The sequence below is a fragment of the Littorina saxatilis genome, linkage group LG8 (genome assembly GCF_037325665.1).
Source record: "Littorina saxatilis isolate snail1 linkage group LG8, US_GU_Lsax_2.0, whole genome shotgun sequence".
Classification (NCBI taxonomy): Eukaryota; Metazoa; Mollusca; class Gastropoda; order Littorinimorpha; family Littorinidae; genus Littorina; species Littorina saxatilis.
In genome coordinates this window covers 23,284,386-23,303,666 of record NC_090252.1, presented here as the reverse complement: position 1 = coordinate 23,303,666, position 19,281 = coordinate 23,284,386, and the positions used below count along the sequence as shown (strand labels likewise).

At 42.2% G+C, this 19,281-nt stretch overlaps 1 protein-coding gene across 2 annotated transcripts in view; it reads right to left on the bottom strand.

Moving 5' to 3' along the window:
* The window catches only part of LOC138973079 (uncharacterized), a 57,907-nt gene that overhangs the window by 26,388 nt on the left and 12,238 nt on the right, over positions 1-19,281 (bottom strand). Inside the window, exons 2-3 of one of the 2 annotated variants that reach the window (XM_070345737.1) lie at positions 11,850-12,018; positions 4,528-4,796 (exon numbers count right to left, since the gene is read on the bottom strand). In XM_070345737.1, coding sequence (XP_070201838.1) covers positions 4,528-4,796; positions 11,850-12,011 — 431 coding nt within the window. In that variant the 5' untranslated portion in view covers positions 12,012-12,018. The remainder of the gene's footprint in view (positions 1-4,527; positions 4,797-11,849; positions 12,019-19,281) is intronic. The other variant, XM_070345738.1, reaches the window with a different exon arrangement.

Sequence of the window (19,281 nt, the reverse complement as noted above, 5' to 3'; positions counted from 1 at the left end):
CACACACTCACATACACCTGACACACACGCAATCACTCTCGTGCGCACATACATCACACATAGCCAAGTCATGTATTGATTTTGGGCAAATAACGAGGGCAGTTTATTCAAGAGAATACCATCTGACAATGAGAGATATCATTGTGCAGTGATAAGTCCCAAATTAGAGGTACTACTCGTTATTCAGCCCAACTAAAGGTCTTGGAGGTCTCGGACACCTAAACTTTATTTTTTAGTCATGGCGAACATTGAAGTTTAAAATCTTACCAAGAAGAAACTTACCAACATCTTTATTTATGGGTTGTGTGTGTGTGTGTGTGTGTGTGTGTGTGTGTGTGTGTGTATGTGTGTGTGTGTGTGTGTGTGTTTGGGTGTGTGTGTGCTATACCTATCCCGTGTCTCTATTTTTTCAGTGGCCAATGGACTCACGAAGTGCTAAGCACGGCATTGGACGCCTACTACTATGGCCTAGGGTTGAACGTGTGTTCAAGGGAATATAACATTCCGAAAGCAACCTTGAAGCGTCATATAACGAACAAGAACAATTAGTACGCAAATGGAAAGGCAAAACTTCTCGGCAGACACCAGCTGTTGCCAGAAGAAATTGAGGCTCAGCTGGTGAAGCACATTCTCTCTCTGTGTAAATTTTTTTTCGGGATTACATGTACTAGGCGGGCACTGATGGCTCTCGCGTTTGAGATCGCGGATATGAACGGAATGTCGCACACATTTAACAAAGAGAAAAAGATGGCTGGAAAGAAATGGTATCAGACGTTCATGCAAAGGCACCCTGAGATCAGTTTGAGGCAGCCGGAGCCAACGTTATTGGCTCGAGCCCACGCATTCAACAAAGAAGCTGTTTATCGCTACTTTGACCTGCTTGAGAAGATCATCGATGAAAACGGACTGGTAGGTTCACACATCTACAATATGGATGAAACTGGCGTCAGCACTGTCCAGAAGAAGTGCCAGAAGGTGCTTGGCCAGAAGGGAACACATCAAATAGGCTCTCTTTCGAGCGGGGAACGAGGCACAAACACAACGGTTGTATGCTGTGTGTCGGCCAATGGCAACTACGTACCACCTATGGGGATATTCAAACGGAAGCGTATGCCCCCAGAACTAGCGGATGGAGCGCCACTTGGTTCCATTGTCACAAGCAATGAGAGTGGGTGGATGGACACTGACACCTTTTGCGACTGACTTGAACATTTCATCCGACATGTAAAGCCGACAGTGGATGAGAAAGTTCTACTCATTCTTGATGGCCACAAGAGCCACACCTGTAACATCAGAGCAATCAATCAAGCCAAGGAAAACGGCGTGATCCTGTTGTCGTTACCACCACACACAACACATAAAATGCAGCCCATGGACCGCTCACTCTTCAAACCCCTGCAAACCTACTACGACCAGGCCATTAAGAGTTGGCTGCGTAACCACCCAGGACGACGTGTCACCCCATGTCAGGTGTGCACGTTGTTCAATGAGGCATATCTGAAAGCTGCCAAGATGAGCACAGCCATCAGTGGGTTCAAATCCTGCGGCATATGGCCATGTTCCAGAGAGGTGTTTGACAGCAGCGAGTTTCATGCGTCAGCCGATGGGTCGCCCAGGGTATTTGCAATTCCAAGTTCACAGGGTCTTTCATCGTCTCACCCACCACAGCCTCTAAGTACAGGCTGCTAGATCGCCGCCACTTCAATCACTGGCTACAGAATCAGAGGTGTCTCCACCACAATCAGTTTCTGAATACAGTGGTACCTGTGATGAAAGGACACCCTTGGGACCAGCCAAAAGTGTCCCTACATTGCAGGTGGCCTTTCATGACAGGTAGACTTTGGTAGAAATTATATAAAAAGGGACAAGAGAAGATGTCCTTTTAAGGGAGGTGTCCTCTCACGGGAGGGTCCACACATTGCAGGTACTGCTGTACTCAACATCGCTGCCGTCGCCACTGCCAGCACGACCACCGGTTGCAAGAACCACATTATTGCAACCATCAGCAGTGGATGCGGAGCAATCATAATCGCAGCCATCCAGATCACCTGTTTCTGAATACATGTTTTCAGAATCAACGCAGCCCTTGGTATCACCACGACCAGATGTTGCAACCTCATCACCATCGGCTTCAGAACAACAACCATGGTCACCTCGGGGAACTACTGACGGACCATCACGACCATCAGGGACGGATGCTTCATCGGGTGTACCCTTTCCTTCAACATTTGAAATAAACATCGGCGTTGCTTATTCAGAAGCATTGTTGTCGCCACTGATCCAGTCCTGCAAACTTGCCAGCGGTTGAACGGCCAGCCTGTGGATCCGATCTTAGACTGAAAGAACAAGCGGCAGCTGATAGCTTGCGAAGTCAGCTGATGATTCACATTTGGGACCAGATTGATGAACACGCTGAGTATATGGTGGAGGATGCTTTGAACGCAGACATGCCTCGTCATATTCGTTTCCTAACACTGCACAATAGAGTATTCGCAATGGCAGCTCCAACAGCAATGGTTGGGGAGTTTGAAATATCCCAAACATCAAAAATGCTGGAAAGGCCGATCATCATCCTTGATAGGAGAGGGAGTACACTGAAGTATGGGAGTGGATTTGCATATGCCTCTCCGGTGCGGGGTTTCATTTAATAGTGCGCCCTGCGCCATTGGCGCATTAAATCTGAAAATGTCTCATCACAATTCCATTCGGTGCGTCAAAGGGCGCGTTGAGATTACATACCAGTGCGCAACCAAATGTACACTTTACATCGGATTACACACACACACACACACACACACACACACACACACACACACACACACACACACACACACACACACACACACACACACACACACACACACACACACACACACACACACACACACATATATAACACGATTCTTTCTTTATTTGGTGTTTAACGTCGTTTTCAACCACGAAGGTTATATCGCGACGAGGGAAAGGGGGGAGATGGGATAGGGGAAAGGGGGGAGATGGGATAGAGCCACTTGTTAAGTGTTATATAACACGATATAGCGGCTTTTTCTCAGATGGCACCATATTGCACCATTTTGCATCTTTGGTCAAAACGCGTACAGGCCTCTTAAGCTTTATCTCGCATCAATCTCTCGGCGCTGCTCAGTGCAGGGTGTGCCTGGTTTCCTAACCTGCACCGGTGTCATGTTTTGTTTGGTTTTAGGATACATGGGATAGGTTTACCTTCAGAGCCTTTCCAATGAAGGAGGGCTTATCCGGTGGCCAATGTTTACCAAAGTGATAATCACTAAGTGCAGCTTTGCATTATACGTTCGGGATTACAACGCAACTCATCGTGCAAACTCGACAGACCATTCCCAGGTTGTGTTAACCTCACCACCTCCCACCCCCCATATTATTTTTTCTTTAATAATTAGCAATGACAATCTGACAATTTTTTTATTCACATTAAATCATCAAGGCACAGTACCATTAATATCTTCCTCCTGGCCCCCCGTTACCCCCCCCCCCCCCCTCCGCCCACCCGTCGTTTCTTTAACACTTTTTGCCGAATTTAACTTCGAAAGTAATGAACATAATTTGTCCATGTTGACTTTTTTCATTTGTTTCACGATATGTATCTGTTTTGTTCCTGTTGACGATGTATTTATGTGTCGATAAAATAGTTTTACAGTTTGATGATTTTTTCGCAAGGGCATTTGCTCATTTATCAGCATACACAATTTCGACATTAGAGATGAGGTTTAAAGTTGTTGTTGTTTTTATTTCACACATGCGAACTATTGATTCTTTTGTCGTAAAATAAAGTTGAATTTCACTGCACTATGAGGCGATCTCTCCTTGTCAATTTTGATGAGTCCGCTTCGTTTCTGTTCTTCGTGACTGTTATGTTGTATTTTGATTCTTCTTCTTGTTGAACTGAATGACATTTTTCAGGTTTACGTTTGAATAAACTTTAAAGTGACATACTTGGTTGTAGCGTGTTATTTTGAATGTTTGTGGAGTATTTGAAAGTGGTCCTTATTAGGAGCCTCTCTTTGTTTAATTTTTGCTGAGTTTCTACCACAGCTTGCTAGCTGGAATTCAACTTGAGGGTACCCTAGACAAAGAACAACCACCATGCAAAATAGTATACTTGTTGGTGATAAAACAAGCTAGTTATTAGCTATAATAAAAAGGTGGTCCATATTAGGAGCCCTTCCCCTACTGTTAATTGCTGTGTCTGTGTAGATTGAGTATTGCGCGCATACACACGTACTTCCGGCACAGGGGTATTGTTACATCAAATGATCTGCATCTTACCATTGACCGAGCAGACGAATTTTCCGCTAACCGCTAGTTTATTTGAAGATGCCGCCACCCTGTTTGTGTCACTATCAGTCACTTGGTGTGTTTTTGATTGAGAGGTACGTACAAAATAATATGCTATTGCAGATACACAGTCGCATTGAAAACACAAACTGACGACTAAATTCACCACGTATGTAAAACAATGTAAAGTGGGTCACACGGGGCCACGGACTTTACCTTTTGACACGAATGACGTGCGTCAGCTTCGGGTCCAATCGGGATCGAAGCTTAGTGACGTGATCGGCGAACACTTCCGAGTCGGTGTAGAAGACGAGAGGAGTTTTGATGAAAGCCAAGGATTGGCTGAAAGGCAGATATTCGCTGATATGCCGCGTGACTCCGCCCTTACGATGGTCGCCGATGTCAAAAAAAGCAGACACCAGGGTGATATTAGCACGCGCGCATGGATGCAGTGGTTGCTGGGTTGGTTTTGGTGTCATACCGACCTAGATGAAAAATCAATGCATAATTATATATGTATCAATCGGAACACTGATTAATTGAAAAGTAACTTAAAAGTAGATAATAAGAATTTGATTAAGAATGCATCAAAACAACAAAAGCAGCAGCAGCAGCAGCAACTACAACAACAACATCAATAACAGCAGCAGCCACAACAACAACAACAACAACAACAACCGACCAACCAACCAATCAACCAACTAAATAAACAATTAAGACTAGAGTATACATGCTAATAAGAATTTTTAGAATGTTAAAGAACAAACTCACACACACACACACACACACGCGTACGCACGCACGCACACACGCACGTACACACCCCCCCCCCCACACACACACACCGACATGAACGCACGCACACACACACACAGTGACACACACACACACACACACACACACACACACACAGGTTCCGATTTCTAGCCTATCTGGAAGCCGAGCGAATATAAACGAGCTGGTCTTTTTTACATAATTATAATATATGTAAATGTATATGGAGTTTATATACATACATAAATATATGGTCGCTCGGCTTCCAGACGAGTGTGAATATTTGTTTGTCTGTTCACTTAAAACACCGTTGGGTCGAAATATCTGTGAATGTATTGTTTTGTCAATAACAAACGTTCCAACAACCTACCTTTCTTGTTTTTTGATTCCCCTTGTCTTCTTCTTCGTCTTGTCGATCACTGATTCCCCTTTTAAGAACCCCCAATTTAAAATTACCTCCCTTTTAAGAACCCCCAATTTAAAATTACCTCCCTTTTAAGAACCCCCAATTTAAAATTACCTCCCTTTTAAGAACCCCCAATTTAAAATTACCTCCCTTTTAAGACCCTCGTTTCTCTGATATTCGGTTCCTAACCTCTGTTCTTTCTTTCTTTCTTTATTTGGTGTTTAACGTCGTTTTCAACTACGAAGGTTATATCGCGACGCGACGGGGAAAGGGGGGAGATGGGATAGAGCCACTTGTCAATTGTTTCTTGTTCACAAAAGCACTAATCAAACATTTGCTCCAGGGGCTTGCAACGTAGTACAATATATGACCTTACTGGGAGAATGCAAGTTTCCAGTACAAAGGACTTAACATTTCTTACATACTGCTTGACTAAAAGTCTTTACAAAAATTGACTATATTCTATACAAGAAACACTTAACAAGGGTAAAAGGAGAAACAGAATCCGTTAGTCGCCTCTTACGACATGCTGGGGAGCATCGGGTAAATTCTTCCCCCTAACCCGCGGGGGCTCCTAACCTCTGTAAATTTATCCCCGCCTCAATATTAAAACCTGATTTTCTCACATTTGTAGAGGTCTTAAAAAGGGGGTTTCACCGTACAGTGATTTTAAGACTTTAAAACATCTGAGAATCTTGGGCCTTAAAAGGGAGGGAGTCTTGAAATGGGGGTACATTCAATCAATCAATAGGACGCTTATATCGCGCATATTCCGTGGGTACAGTTCTAGGCGCTCTGCAGGGATGCCGTGTGAGATGAAATTTTATACGGCCAGTAGATTGCAGCCATTTCGGCGCATATTTACCTTTCACGGCCTATTATTCCAAGTCACACGGGTGTAGGTAGACAATTGTTAACTGTGCCTTAGCAATTTTGCCAGGAAAGACCCTTTTGTCAATCGTGGGATCTTTATCGTGCACACCCCAATGTAGAGTACACGGGGGGTGTTCGGACACCGAAGAGAGTCTGCACACAAAGTTGACTCTGAGAAATAAATTTCCGCCGAACGTGGGTTTGAACTCACGCTGACAGCGGCCAACTGAATACAAATCCAGCGCGCTACCAACTGAGCTATATCCCCGCATTTACAGAAGTTATGAATAGAAAATCTGAGAAAGCAGGGTCTTAAAAGCGAAGAAGTCTTAAATCGGGAACGGGGGGTGGGGGGGTGGTCTTGAAACAGGGGTTGTACTGTATACATAGTCTACCTTCAAACAGCTCAGCCCCCCCTTTTTTTTAAGTACAATAATATTTTTATTACTAATAGATGTATACTTTTTTTTCTTTTTTTCTAATTCTTTTATATACACGTACATATAAACACAACATAACATACACAGAATTTGTTAACATAAGATATGATTGTCTTAGTGGATACACACGCACATACCTAGACCAGACACATACATAGACAGTAGGATGGGTTGTTGAAAAGACAGGGGACTTGGGGGAGGGGGTAACTGAGGTTGCGGGAGGAGGGGGGGGGGGGGGTGGTAGGTGGGGACGGTGGTCACACTTTAGCCTCCAAGTATACATGGGGTTTAATTATAGGCATAAAAGTACTGTATAACATGTTATGAATAAATGGAACAGGGGGTATCACATTCAAAAATGTTCATACGAAATCAATCAATACAATTATCCTATGGCATCAATGAAAAAAGTGTCTATATAAACAACTCAACTCAACTCAACTCAACTCAAATTTATTAATCCATATGGAAATTATATTGTGACAATACTCATTTCCAATCAAAAGAATAAGAACGCATAATAAAAAATAAAAACATCATAAGAAAATAAGTGAGTATGATTATTATGAGTATGATCACAGTCTCACTAACGCTCCTTTGCAAATTTACCATAATAATTATTTACACTAGCATTATACTTTTCGATCAAAAACCTTTGTTTAACAATTTTCACAAAAACATTTAGTGTTGGGACTGTCTTATTTAATTTGGCTCCAAATATACTTTGTTTGGCAAGGAGAATAAACAAATCGAAAACAGCATCCGTATGAAAGTTGTATAAATACCCTAAAATGACAAGCTCTTTTGACAAATTTAAATTACTGCAATGTGTGAAATTTAGGCATAACCATTCTGTGAAATCAGACCAAAAAAGCTTAACTCTTGTGCACTCCCAAAACAAATGTTCTAAGGTTTCCTCTTCCTGTGTACAAAAGCTACATAGTGATGTGTCAGAAATTTTCATAAAAAATAACAGGCGTTGAGTGGGAACAATTCTATGTAGTATTCTATATTGGAACCACCTCAGGTATGTGTCTTGTGTAGTTCGCCTTATTGTCAAAAACACTTTTCTGACATTTACATCAAAATTCAATAAATTAGACCATTTTTCCAAGCACTGTAAATTGCCATCATTTTTCCCAAGATGGGTATATATATGTTTTACTCCACCTTTAGCTATTTGTTTCCATACAACATCATCACCAATATGAAAACCATTGTTTAAAACTGCATCCAACTTTAATCTTTTATGATAATTCTTAACTTAGCGCATAACGCCCTCGAAAAACACAAAATTCAGTTGTAAATTTGAATGTTTCAATTTAAAATCGTTATATGACAAAAACCCATCGGCTCTCATCAAGTGACCGACTGTAATAATGCCGTTTTCCATCCAATTCCTGTTAAAAATAACCTTTTTATCTATGCAAATATATACATTATAATACAGACGCTCTGAAGCAAAATCACTCAAGGAGATGGGGACACATTTGCATGCAAAATGCTTATAATGTTTGAAAACATCTCTCCAGAAAGGATTCGGAACTCGTTGCATCAATTTGTTTCCAAACTCACCTCCTCTCTTGTGAATGTTATGTACAAGTGGACACATTGTCACATAGCTTGTAAAAGTTTTTGTTTTTTTGTTTTTTGTTTTATTGTTTGTTTAACGCCCAGCCGACCACGAAGGGCCATATCAGAGCGGTGTAAAAGTTTAGTTACTTTTCCTTCACTACAAAGGACTCGCTGTAACCATGAGATCTTCAGAGCTAACAAAAAGCATTTCAAATCCACCATTTTAAGGCCCCCCCTCTTCAAACGACTGATATGCTGTTGTTCTCTTTATTCTATCTTTCTTACCATCCCATAGAAATGAAATAAAAATAACCTATTCAAATCAAACAAAAACTTATCATCAGGGTCTGGTAAACTCATAAACAGATGAGTTAACTTAGACAGTGCCAAACTCTTAATAACTGTTATTTTTCCAAAGGGGGTTAAATTTCTTCTGGACCAGGACCTTAACAAATTCTCAATTTCTACCAATTTATGTTCATAATTAAGGGGTATAATGTCATCTAAGTTGACTGAACAAACAATGCCAAGAACTTTAAATGTTACAGGGTTCCAACTGAGCCTAAGTTTCGGCATAAATTTAATATTACAATTTTTATGTGAGCCTATCCAGACTGCCGTGGTTTTCTCATAATTCATTTTTAGACCGGATATACCGGTAGTGGCAAATTGCTTCAAAACGTTCATACATGCACAAAAAGATTGTTTTGAACCATCCAGAAATAGGGCGGTATCATCTGCAAACTGGGATATTAATATTTCATCATCTGCCACCTTTATACCATTTATCTCTGAACTCTGGCGGATCATAATGGACAGAAATTCGGCACATATTAAATACAAATAAGGTGACAATGGATCTCCTTGTCTGGTACCTCTTTGTACATCAAACCAACTGGAATATTTACCATTCACAGAAACACATGATCTAATATTATTATAAAAAGTGAAAATCCATCTTTTAATGTCATCACCGAAGTTGAATTTGCACAAACATTTATCAATGAAGGACCAAGAAACGCTGTCGAAAGCTTTTTCAAAGTCAATGCACATTAAGAGGCCACGTATGTTATGCTTATTCACATAGAATAGAGTATCATAGAATAACCTTACGTTTTGGCCAATGTGCCTTCCTTTAGAAAGCCTGTCTGATCTTCATGGATCAAGTTTGGTAAAACAGACTTTAACCGTTCAGCAATACAGGATGAAGCAATCTTATAAACTACATTCAACAGTGTAATGGGTCGCCAATTTTTTTTTTAAATTTTTATCCTTTCCATCCTTTGGTATACAGGTAATAACTCCCTGTCTCTGGGTGATAGACATCTCTCCCTTTTCAAAGCTATAATTCAGAGATCTCAAAAGAAAAGAACAGAGATCTTTAAAAAAGAACTTAAAAAACTCAGCTGTATACCCATCTGAACCAGGGATTTTGTCGTTATTTAACCATTTAATAACTGCCATCATTTCTTGCATGGTAATTTTCCCTTCCAAACAATCTCTTTCTTCATTGGAAAGTGCTGGGTGTTCTAAGTTTTCATCAATCGATTTATTTACCAAATTTGTGTCTCTTGTGGAATACAATTCTTCATAAAAACACTTGACCTCATTACATATAAGATCACTATCACGTATAACATCCCCGTTCTCAGTCTGTACAAAACACATTGCTTTCTGCACATAATTCCTTTTTTCCAGGTTACAAAAATAATTGGTATTCTTCTCACCATCACAAATCCACCTGGCACGTGATCTCACAATAATACCATCAACTCGCTTCTGCCGCACTTCACACAAATCTCGCTTCTTTTGTTCTAACAACTGTACATTACTTTCATTCACCTGATTCTCCAAACATACAATCTCAGCAAGGGTTTCTCTTTCTTTCCTATCACTTTCTCTTTTTTTATGTGAGGCGTAGGCAAAATCATTAAAAAAAATAATTGATCATTAATCATCAACACCAAATCTTCATCCTCAATCAAATGTATATTATTTCTGTCATAAACAGGTACAGCATATTGTATTTTCAAATCTAATATTACTTGCTTAACTAATCCAACAAATGTTATATCTTTTAACAGTGAGTTATTAAACGTCCATAGTGGTCGGTGTCTTTTTACAATATCAGTATTGAAATATAAAGATACAGATGAATGATCCGAATTATAACTGGGCATAATATCAACACCATTAACAATTAATCCCAATTGTTCAGATGTTAAAACAATAATCCAGTCTACTTCTTTGTACACCATTAAATCTTCGCCAGGTATATTTTCTTAAACCGGTGTACAGACTTCTATAAATATCTACAAGATTCAACTGTTCCATCATTTCTAACATATTTTTCCTACTTCTCATTCTATATACTTTTGAAGGATGATTAGAATCAATATTAGGATCAATTGCAATGTTCCAATCCCCTCCAATCACAATACAGTCATTATCAAATGAAACAATATTATCCATCAGGTTTTCAAAAAACTCAGGGTGGTCACCACGGCTTGGGCCATATTCATTACCCAGAGTAAATCGTTTATTCAACATTTCTATATCAATCAAAATATATCGCCCCTCTGGATCTCTCACAACATTATGAAGTTTATATTCAAAATCATTTTTAAATAACACAGCAACTCCTCTGCTTGCAGTATTATTTCCTGCCACAATACATTCAAACCCCCATTGTGATCTGATCATATTTTCTTGTTCAATTTTCCAGTGCGTTTCCTGTAATAAAAATACATTGCCCTTGCTTTTTCTAAAAAAAAATCAAAAACATCTTTTTTCTTTCTAAAATCTCCTGAACCATTTATATTAAAAGTAACAATATTTAATAATTCACACATGGCCATCTTCAAATTTATTTTCCATTTCATACAAGACTGCACATACGATGCAAATCAAACACAAACATGTCAACTTGCATGCTGGACAAATTCGACAACACACCTGACATACCAAACCGTCAACACTCACAACAACACGTCGAGTGACTTCCAATGCATATACAGAAACAAGCACTGCATTCGAGTTGATTTGTGGTGCTGAAGGTGAAAATTTACATCGTGTAAATGATTCCGACATAGCAAGGAATAGATCATCGAATGAACAGGTACAGTTTTGTTGTGACCACCGTCTTACATACACAGGGGGCATGAAGGGGGAATTAGTGGGGGGGACTGACACAACACAGCAGGGGAAACGATACACAGACTGGTTGCAACGACAACAAACAACACGCGCCATACACACACACATCTAAACATATACATACTGTAAGAACTCAGCGCTCTCTCGTGACCAGTTTATATCCATTAGACGAGCTGGAATGTTGTTAGTTCTATGCCGCTTTCGAGTTCGTTCGACGTACGCCATTTACACACTACAACAAGGGACAGCAACACAGCTGAGCCATCGTTAAACACCAAATAAAGAAAGAAAGAACAGCTGAGCCTTTAACTTACATAAAAAAGATCAAATCCCTGCAACCCGGAGAGAGAACGCAATACAGGAGGACCGATGACGTAGAGAAATGAAATGAATGCAAGCCCGAGCAGAACGCTTGCTGTCCAGAACGCTCGTCGCTTCACCATGGTAGCAAGGTTTCTAACCCGCCTTGGCAACATTCTCTCCCTAAAAGTGAAGAAAAGAAAAGTTAAGCACACTGATATCCCCTGCCATTCTGCCGCCCCTCTTCCTCCTCCAAAGAAAAACAAACACAAATCTGCAAACAATTCTTCCCCCCCCCCCCCCCCACACACACATACATACACATACGCACGCATTCTCAAAACCGAAGAAGATGACGACGACGACGACGACGATGATAACAACAACAACAACAACAACAACAACAACAACAACAACAACAAATCCACAACAACAAGCAGAAATAAATATAGAATAGAACATTTCTTATAGGCGAACTCGGCAGTTAAAAAATCAAAATCGTTAAGTCCTTCGCGAGACATGGCGGTGATAGATAATTTTTCTTGTGCGTTCCCATCTTCCGCAAATGTAAACCAGCACTCAGATCTGCCTGAAACTTTGGCACCAATTTCCTCAACCATTTTTTGCTTAGCATGCAAAGTCACGATTTTTTTGTCCATAAACCCTGAATTAATAAGAATACTTGTTTAGATCTTTCGGAAAAGTTACGTAATACGACACGTTTGATATACACGTTCACAAAAATCCACACACACTCTGGTCAGCCTATTGGTCATAACTTCTTAAATTTTCAAAGCAATTCATTAGAAACTTGAGCAGATATGGATCTCTACGTGGAGGACCCCCTCAAAAATGGCCGCAAAATGTGCCTTTTTTGGTCTCTGAAACGATTGACACCTACCACCTTTGACAAAAGGCTACACAAATACTAAAGATGTAAGGTGCATGAAACAAAATGCTCTGAACAGGAAATTGAATGACCTTTCCAATGGTAGTTAGAAGTGTTTGGTAAGTGCACATGCTGATTTTTTGCAGATTTTAAAATACGGGGCATTTTTGTCAGGTCGACTTTAGGGGTGACCTTGTTTGACAGGCTGCCACGGGATGCCAATACAAAGTACCACCGATCGAACAAATGATATGAACAGAAGACATAATTACCTTTTCCAGCATATGAAGTTAAATTAAAATGGATTGTGGTTTAACGCTTTTCTGAACATGCGAACATTTTTGCAATAATTTTTTGGCCGGGTACATCACGAAGCGTCCCGGTACCGAAGCGTCCCGGTACCGAAGCGTCCCAGTACCGAAGCGTCCCGGTACCGAAGCGTCCCGGTGCCGAAGCGTCCCGGTACCGAAGCGTCCCACTATAACGCGTCACAGGGGTACCGGGACGCTTTGGTACCGGGACGCTTCGGGACGCTCCCGCGCAGTAGGGCACGAAGCGTCCCGGTACCGAAGCGTCCCGGTGCCGAAGCGTCCCGGTACCAGTCACCACGCACATCCTCGGCTCGCATGCCAATATTTATAAAGCAAAGGGAATGCCTGTAATTCACACAGAGCAATCACTTGGTCTTAAACGTGCACAAGACAAAAACTTTCATACTGGGGGAGCGAGCCAGTCTGAAGAGTACTCGGGTCCAGCGCGAGCGTTTTTTATTACCCAAATGAACCCAAACAAACCCAAATTAACCCAAATGATACAATTTAAAAGTCGGAGGCAGAACTGAAAAGACTTTTTCCGACGCTCACGCTTAGTGAAGCCAGAAAGCGTGTGTGATAACAGACATATCCCTCTTGTGAACGGAAGCCTACGGACTTTTCCCCCGAACTTGTCCACACGGGTACAGTATTTCCAAATTGGTGTGTTGTGAGTACAGATCTAAAGTAAAGTTGGGGAAAAGTTGGACAAAAAGTGATTTTTTTTACCGAAAGCAAATCAAGGTCTGTGCAAAATTAAGAAAATCAGTGAAGTCAAGGTCAAATCAAGGTCAAGATTAAATTTAAAAAAAAATAAATATGGTTAGTCAAGTCAAGGTCAAATCAAGGTCAACAAGGGCGGATCGGGGGGGGGGGGGGGTTACACGGGTTACGTAACCCCTCCCCCCACCCCCCACCCCCCCAAAAAAGAGGTAATTTATTGGCTCAGGATGCACCAGATAGCTCTATTTTGCTTCTTTGGATAAAAAAAATGTCGGGGGGGCATGCCCCCGGACCCCCCTAGAGGCTTAGGCGCCTTCGGCGCCGTTAACTTGTATCTTCGCAGTCATTTTGTAACCCCCCCTCCAAAGCGAATTGATCCGCCCTTGGTCAAGGTTTAAAAAAAAAAAAGTCTAAGTCCTGTGACGCGTTATAGTGGGACGCTTCGGTACCGGGACGCTTTGGTACCGGGACGCTTCGGTACCGGGACGCTTTGGTACCGGGACGCTTCGGTACCGGGACGCTTTGGTACCGGGACGCTTCGGTACCGGGACGCTTTGGTACCGGGACGCTTCGGGGTGTCCCCTTTTGGCCAAGTTTATGATCGGGTTGTATTAGATTTACTTGAAAACGCGTGTTTGCGGGCCTATTTAGCATTGTGTGCAATCCTGTTTTTTTTTAACGTAAATTAATTTACTTTAAGCACATACGCTCTGAAATGTGGTTCTAATAGGTATGAATAATTACTTTTTACAATAAAATAATCATGTTTTCACCTATGTCATCTTGTTTTACTGTTAGAATTGTTTCAGTCAAGAATAACAAGAGAGAAAAAATTGATAATTACCATATTTGGACTGGGCGGCTGAGTGGTAACGCACTTGCGCTCGGAAGCGAGAGGTTGCGTGTTCGACCCTGGGTCAGGGCGTTAGCAATTTTCTCCCCCCTTTCCTAACCTAGGTGGTGGGTTCAAGTGCTAGTCCTTCGGATGAGACGAAAAACCGAGGTCTCTTCGTGTACACTACATTGGGGTGTGCACGTTAAAGATCCCACGATTGACAAAAGGGTCTTTCCTCGCAAATTTGTATAGGCATAGATGAAAAATGTCCACCACAATACCCGTGTGACTTGGAATAATAGGCCGTGAAAAGTAGGATATGCGCCGAAATGGCTGCGATCTGCTGGTCGATGTGAATGCGTGATGTATTGTGTAAAAAATTCCATCTCACACGGCATAAATAGATCCCTGCGCCTTGAGTCCGATTCTGGAGATACGCGCGCGATATAAGACTTCATATATAATAATAATAATATTTGACTCAATTGTTTGTGTTGTAGACTCTTCCCTTATCTGTCTATTCCCTTAGTATTTTGACACTCAAAAATGCAGTCATTCTTTTCATGTCATATTAGATTTACCATAAGCTAAAGCAATTGATCGAGTTCTACAATTTAGTTAAGTTAAATTCCTTCAATTAGGGCCTAAGAATTCATGTTCTATTGCATAAGGCAACATTCGGCTATGACATAACTCCATGTCAAATGTCATGCAAATTGGTTGATATTTGTAAATAGTGATTACCAAAAGATAATGAGAGTTGGCTTTGTTTGGTGGCCATCTTTGTTTGAAATGTTGGTGAACACTTACCCTGTTTGACTTCTACTACTCATAGACCAAATAGCCTGGACAGCCAACTCGTCACGTGACCGTTCGAGGTTACGACGCTCGACTTTCACAGGGGCGCTTAGCGTCCGGTTTGAAAGACAGTGAAAAGAAAGCACGCTCCAGTTATTTGTGACAATGGGAGGTGACAATGAACTGGATTTTCCAAAACTCCAAACTAAACTTTACAAAACTCATCGAAAAACATGTTCCATATGCACTTTAGCTGAGTTTATTTTAGCATTTTCAAAACTTACCTCGGCAACTTCGTCCATGTTTACAATCAATACCGGATATGACATCCCCCTGATTTCTGAAAGGCTAGTAAGCGTAGCTTCCTAAATGCGTGAGGCCGCTACCTCGTAATAGAGAGACAGAGCGGAGAGAGAGCTAGTTGGCGGTCCAGGATAAATGGTCTATGTACTACTGTAGAATGGAGATTCTTCTTTAAAGCATTATAAAGAAAGAAAGTGTAATATGCAAGGGGCCCTGCCAATGAACTTTATAATAAAAATCAGTCTTACGCTATATCCAGAGCAGACATTCGAAGAACAAGAAAACACACTCTTTCTCGCTGAACTACACAATGCACCGATACCTAAAAACCTTGCATATAACACGGCACTTACAATACAATACAAGATTAAAGGTATGTATATGTACCTTTTTTATGGGATCTCACAAGCAGGCAGCACATGTGTAAACTGACAGCTGCAACTGATTATGGTCGAATGGAATTTTTGACCAGGCTTATCAACAAACACACACACACACACACACACACACGCGCGCGCGCGCACGCAAACACGCTCATTCACAAAAACACACAGCAACACACACACACACACACACACACACACACACACACACACACACACACGCACACACACACACACACATACACACACACACACACGCACGAACGCACGAACGCACGCAAACACGCACACACACACACATTCACACACACACACACACACACACACACACACACACACACACACACACACATAGGAGACTCGGTCTCGACTTCTTAATCAGTCGGTACCACATCCCTCTAGCGCAAGGTATAGTTGCGAGATCTGATAAGACTCGACAAACAAACCCAGAAACAGGTGAAATATGATGGTTGTTGATTGTATTTGTAGAGTCCCTTTACAGCCGAAATGGCTATTCGTGATCGATGAAACTCAGTTTGTTTCCTTAAAGGCACAGTGCAGCTCACAGCCGTCGTTTTGCGTTTTTGTTGCAGCTGAGTGCATTTACAGTTCAAAAATCCTCCTATGGTAGTAAAGCAAACCAAAAACGACCCAACGACATCTGTGAAGCTCGACAGTTTCTTGTTCACGCGAGTGCATAAATTAACCTAGTTATTACGTGGTGTTTGGTCGGAGTTCGATTCAACTGAGTGATTCCGGCCTCCATTTTGTTTTACACAAACTCATGATGACGTCTGACATAGTTTGCTGGTGACGTGTCTTTTTGTGCATGATATGGTGATCTACCTGATCTAAATTTAGACCCAAAAATAGGTCAAGACCAGCCGGGTCCGAGTACGAAATTAATTCGTAAAAAAATCGCAGTTCTTGACTCTTTGGGTGCAAGTCAATGAAACTTGGTAGTTCTTCTAACGGACAGCTGCCGGAGGTATGACTAAAAGCCCCAGGGGCTCCGTGCACCTAGATTTGACAAGTTCAGTACCTTTAAGGCCCGGTCACACAGCCCAAAAGTCGCGTAAACGCATGAATCACGCATAACATTTGGTTGTGCGTGCTTGTCGGTCGAGAATTTGACCATTTTCGCTGATTTACGCGATGAAAATCACCGATGAATTGCGCAAGAACTACGGAAAGATCACGCAAAAATCACTAACAAACCACGCACTACAGCGCATAGGCACGCAAAGGTCCACGGAAAACCACGTATAATCTGCGCACTATCACTAATGAACTGCGTATGAATCGCGCATGATTCGCGCATGAACTGCGCAAGGAACAATTTTCAGTGATTTTCAGTGATACGTAGGTGTTACAAGCGCGAAACATGCGTCATATGTCTGCTAATCGTCAGTGGAAAGTCGTCGATGAACGCGATAGCGGCAACATTTTCGCAAACGATCACTGATATTACACGCATATTTCGCGCATTGTTCGCGTAAGAACTCCGCAAACTACGCAGAAATTACGTAAAACAGCGCAATACAGTTACTGCGTAAACTCTTACGCGAAGCCGAGTTTTGAGCTGCTCAAAACCTGGAATCGCGTAAAGCGCCGATCCGGCGAACATCGGCGGACAACTACGGAGGTTCCACGTCAGACAAACTGATGAAATGCGCAAATCGCGCATGTATCGCGTAAGGATCGTATTTCGTGCGTGATTCATGCGTTTACGCGACTTTTGGGCTGTGTGACCGGGCCTTTACTAACAGGTGAGTTTACTAGGCTAGCACGTGACCTACTTGAAGCAGGTGATAACAGTCTTTTACAATCTCTCTGCGGCTCGTAACACGGTCATACCCAAACAGCCCATGCAAGCTATAAAACGGACAGGTGAAGTCTGTTGTTAAACGTTGGCTGAAGAGTTCGAATTCGATCACTTCTTCCCGTCATGGACATTTGCAAGATCTAGATGTGGCACTTTTCACCACGTGTACGGGAACGAGTACGGGTGACGTCATCAAATCTAGTTTTTACGTCACGCGTTTGCCAAGATCTGCCGTCTTGGTGGGAGCAAAACAACGAATGATTTGGAAATTGGAGAAAAAAAGTGAGTCACGGGAGACGCAATATCTACACGTACACGTACAGGTCTTTGCTACACGTTCTATCATCTAGAACACTGTAATGCTACAACTGGAGAACCCACAATCGACGACGCTATAATTATGTTGTACGACAATCTTGTACAAAATGTTCGCGATTCATGACACAGTCACAAACAAAAACAAACAAAAATCGCTGAAGTCTGCTGTCAAACTTTGGCTGAAAGGGTCGAATTCTGCGAGAAGCGCCCGTAAAAGTCGGTATTGCAATTTGGGAACCCAAATTATGTGACGCTAAACGACAGCCTTTCACAATCTCTTCGCAATTCACGACACAATCATACAGAGTCCACGCAGGCTCAAAAAAAAATAAATAAAAGGACAGTCTGCTGAAGGATGCTGTCAAACTTTGACTGAAAGGGTCGAATTCTGTCACAGCCTCCCGTAAAAGAACCCAAACTCGGCGACGCAATGCGTATGTCGTTCCATCGGGAGCAGCTCGTTACTCCCCCGTATCGCTATTCCCCCGGCTCGATACTCCCCCGGCTCGTTACTCCCCCGTATCGCTAGTGCCCCGGCTCGTTACTCCCCCGTATCGCTACTGCCCCGGCTCGTTACTCCCCCGTATCGCTACTGCCCCGGCTCGTTACTCCCCCGTACACAGAAAATGACTGGATAACCCTGTGATAGTAAGTTGGCATGAAATATTGTCCCCCCCCCCCCCCACCCACCCCCCGCCCCCTTTCCAGCTGTTTTGTTTGTTTCTTTGTTTATTTATCCAGACAATTTCTCCGGAAAAACAATATTTCTATCTTACTATCCACGGTTATCCAGTCATTTTCTGTGTACGGGAGAGTACCGAGCCGGGGGAGTGGCGATACGGGGGAGTAACGAGCCGGGGGAATAACGAGCCGGGGGAGTAGCGATACGGGGGAGTAACGAGCTGAGCATTTCGTTATTCCCCGTATCTAGGAGTAAGGGACTGGGTGGCCGAGTGGTAACGCACTTGCGCTCGGAATCGAGAGGTTGCGTGTTCGACCCTGGGTCAGGCCGCTATTTTCTCCCCCCTTTCCTAACCTAGGTGGTGGGTTCAAGTGCTAGT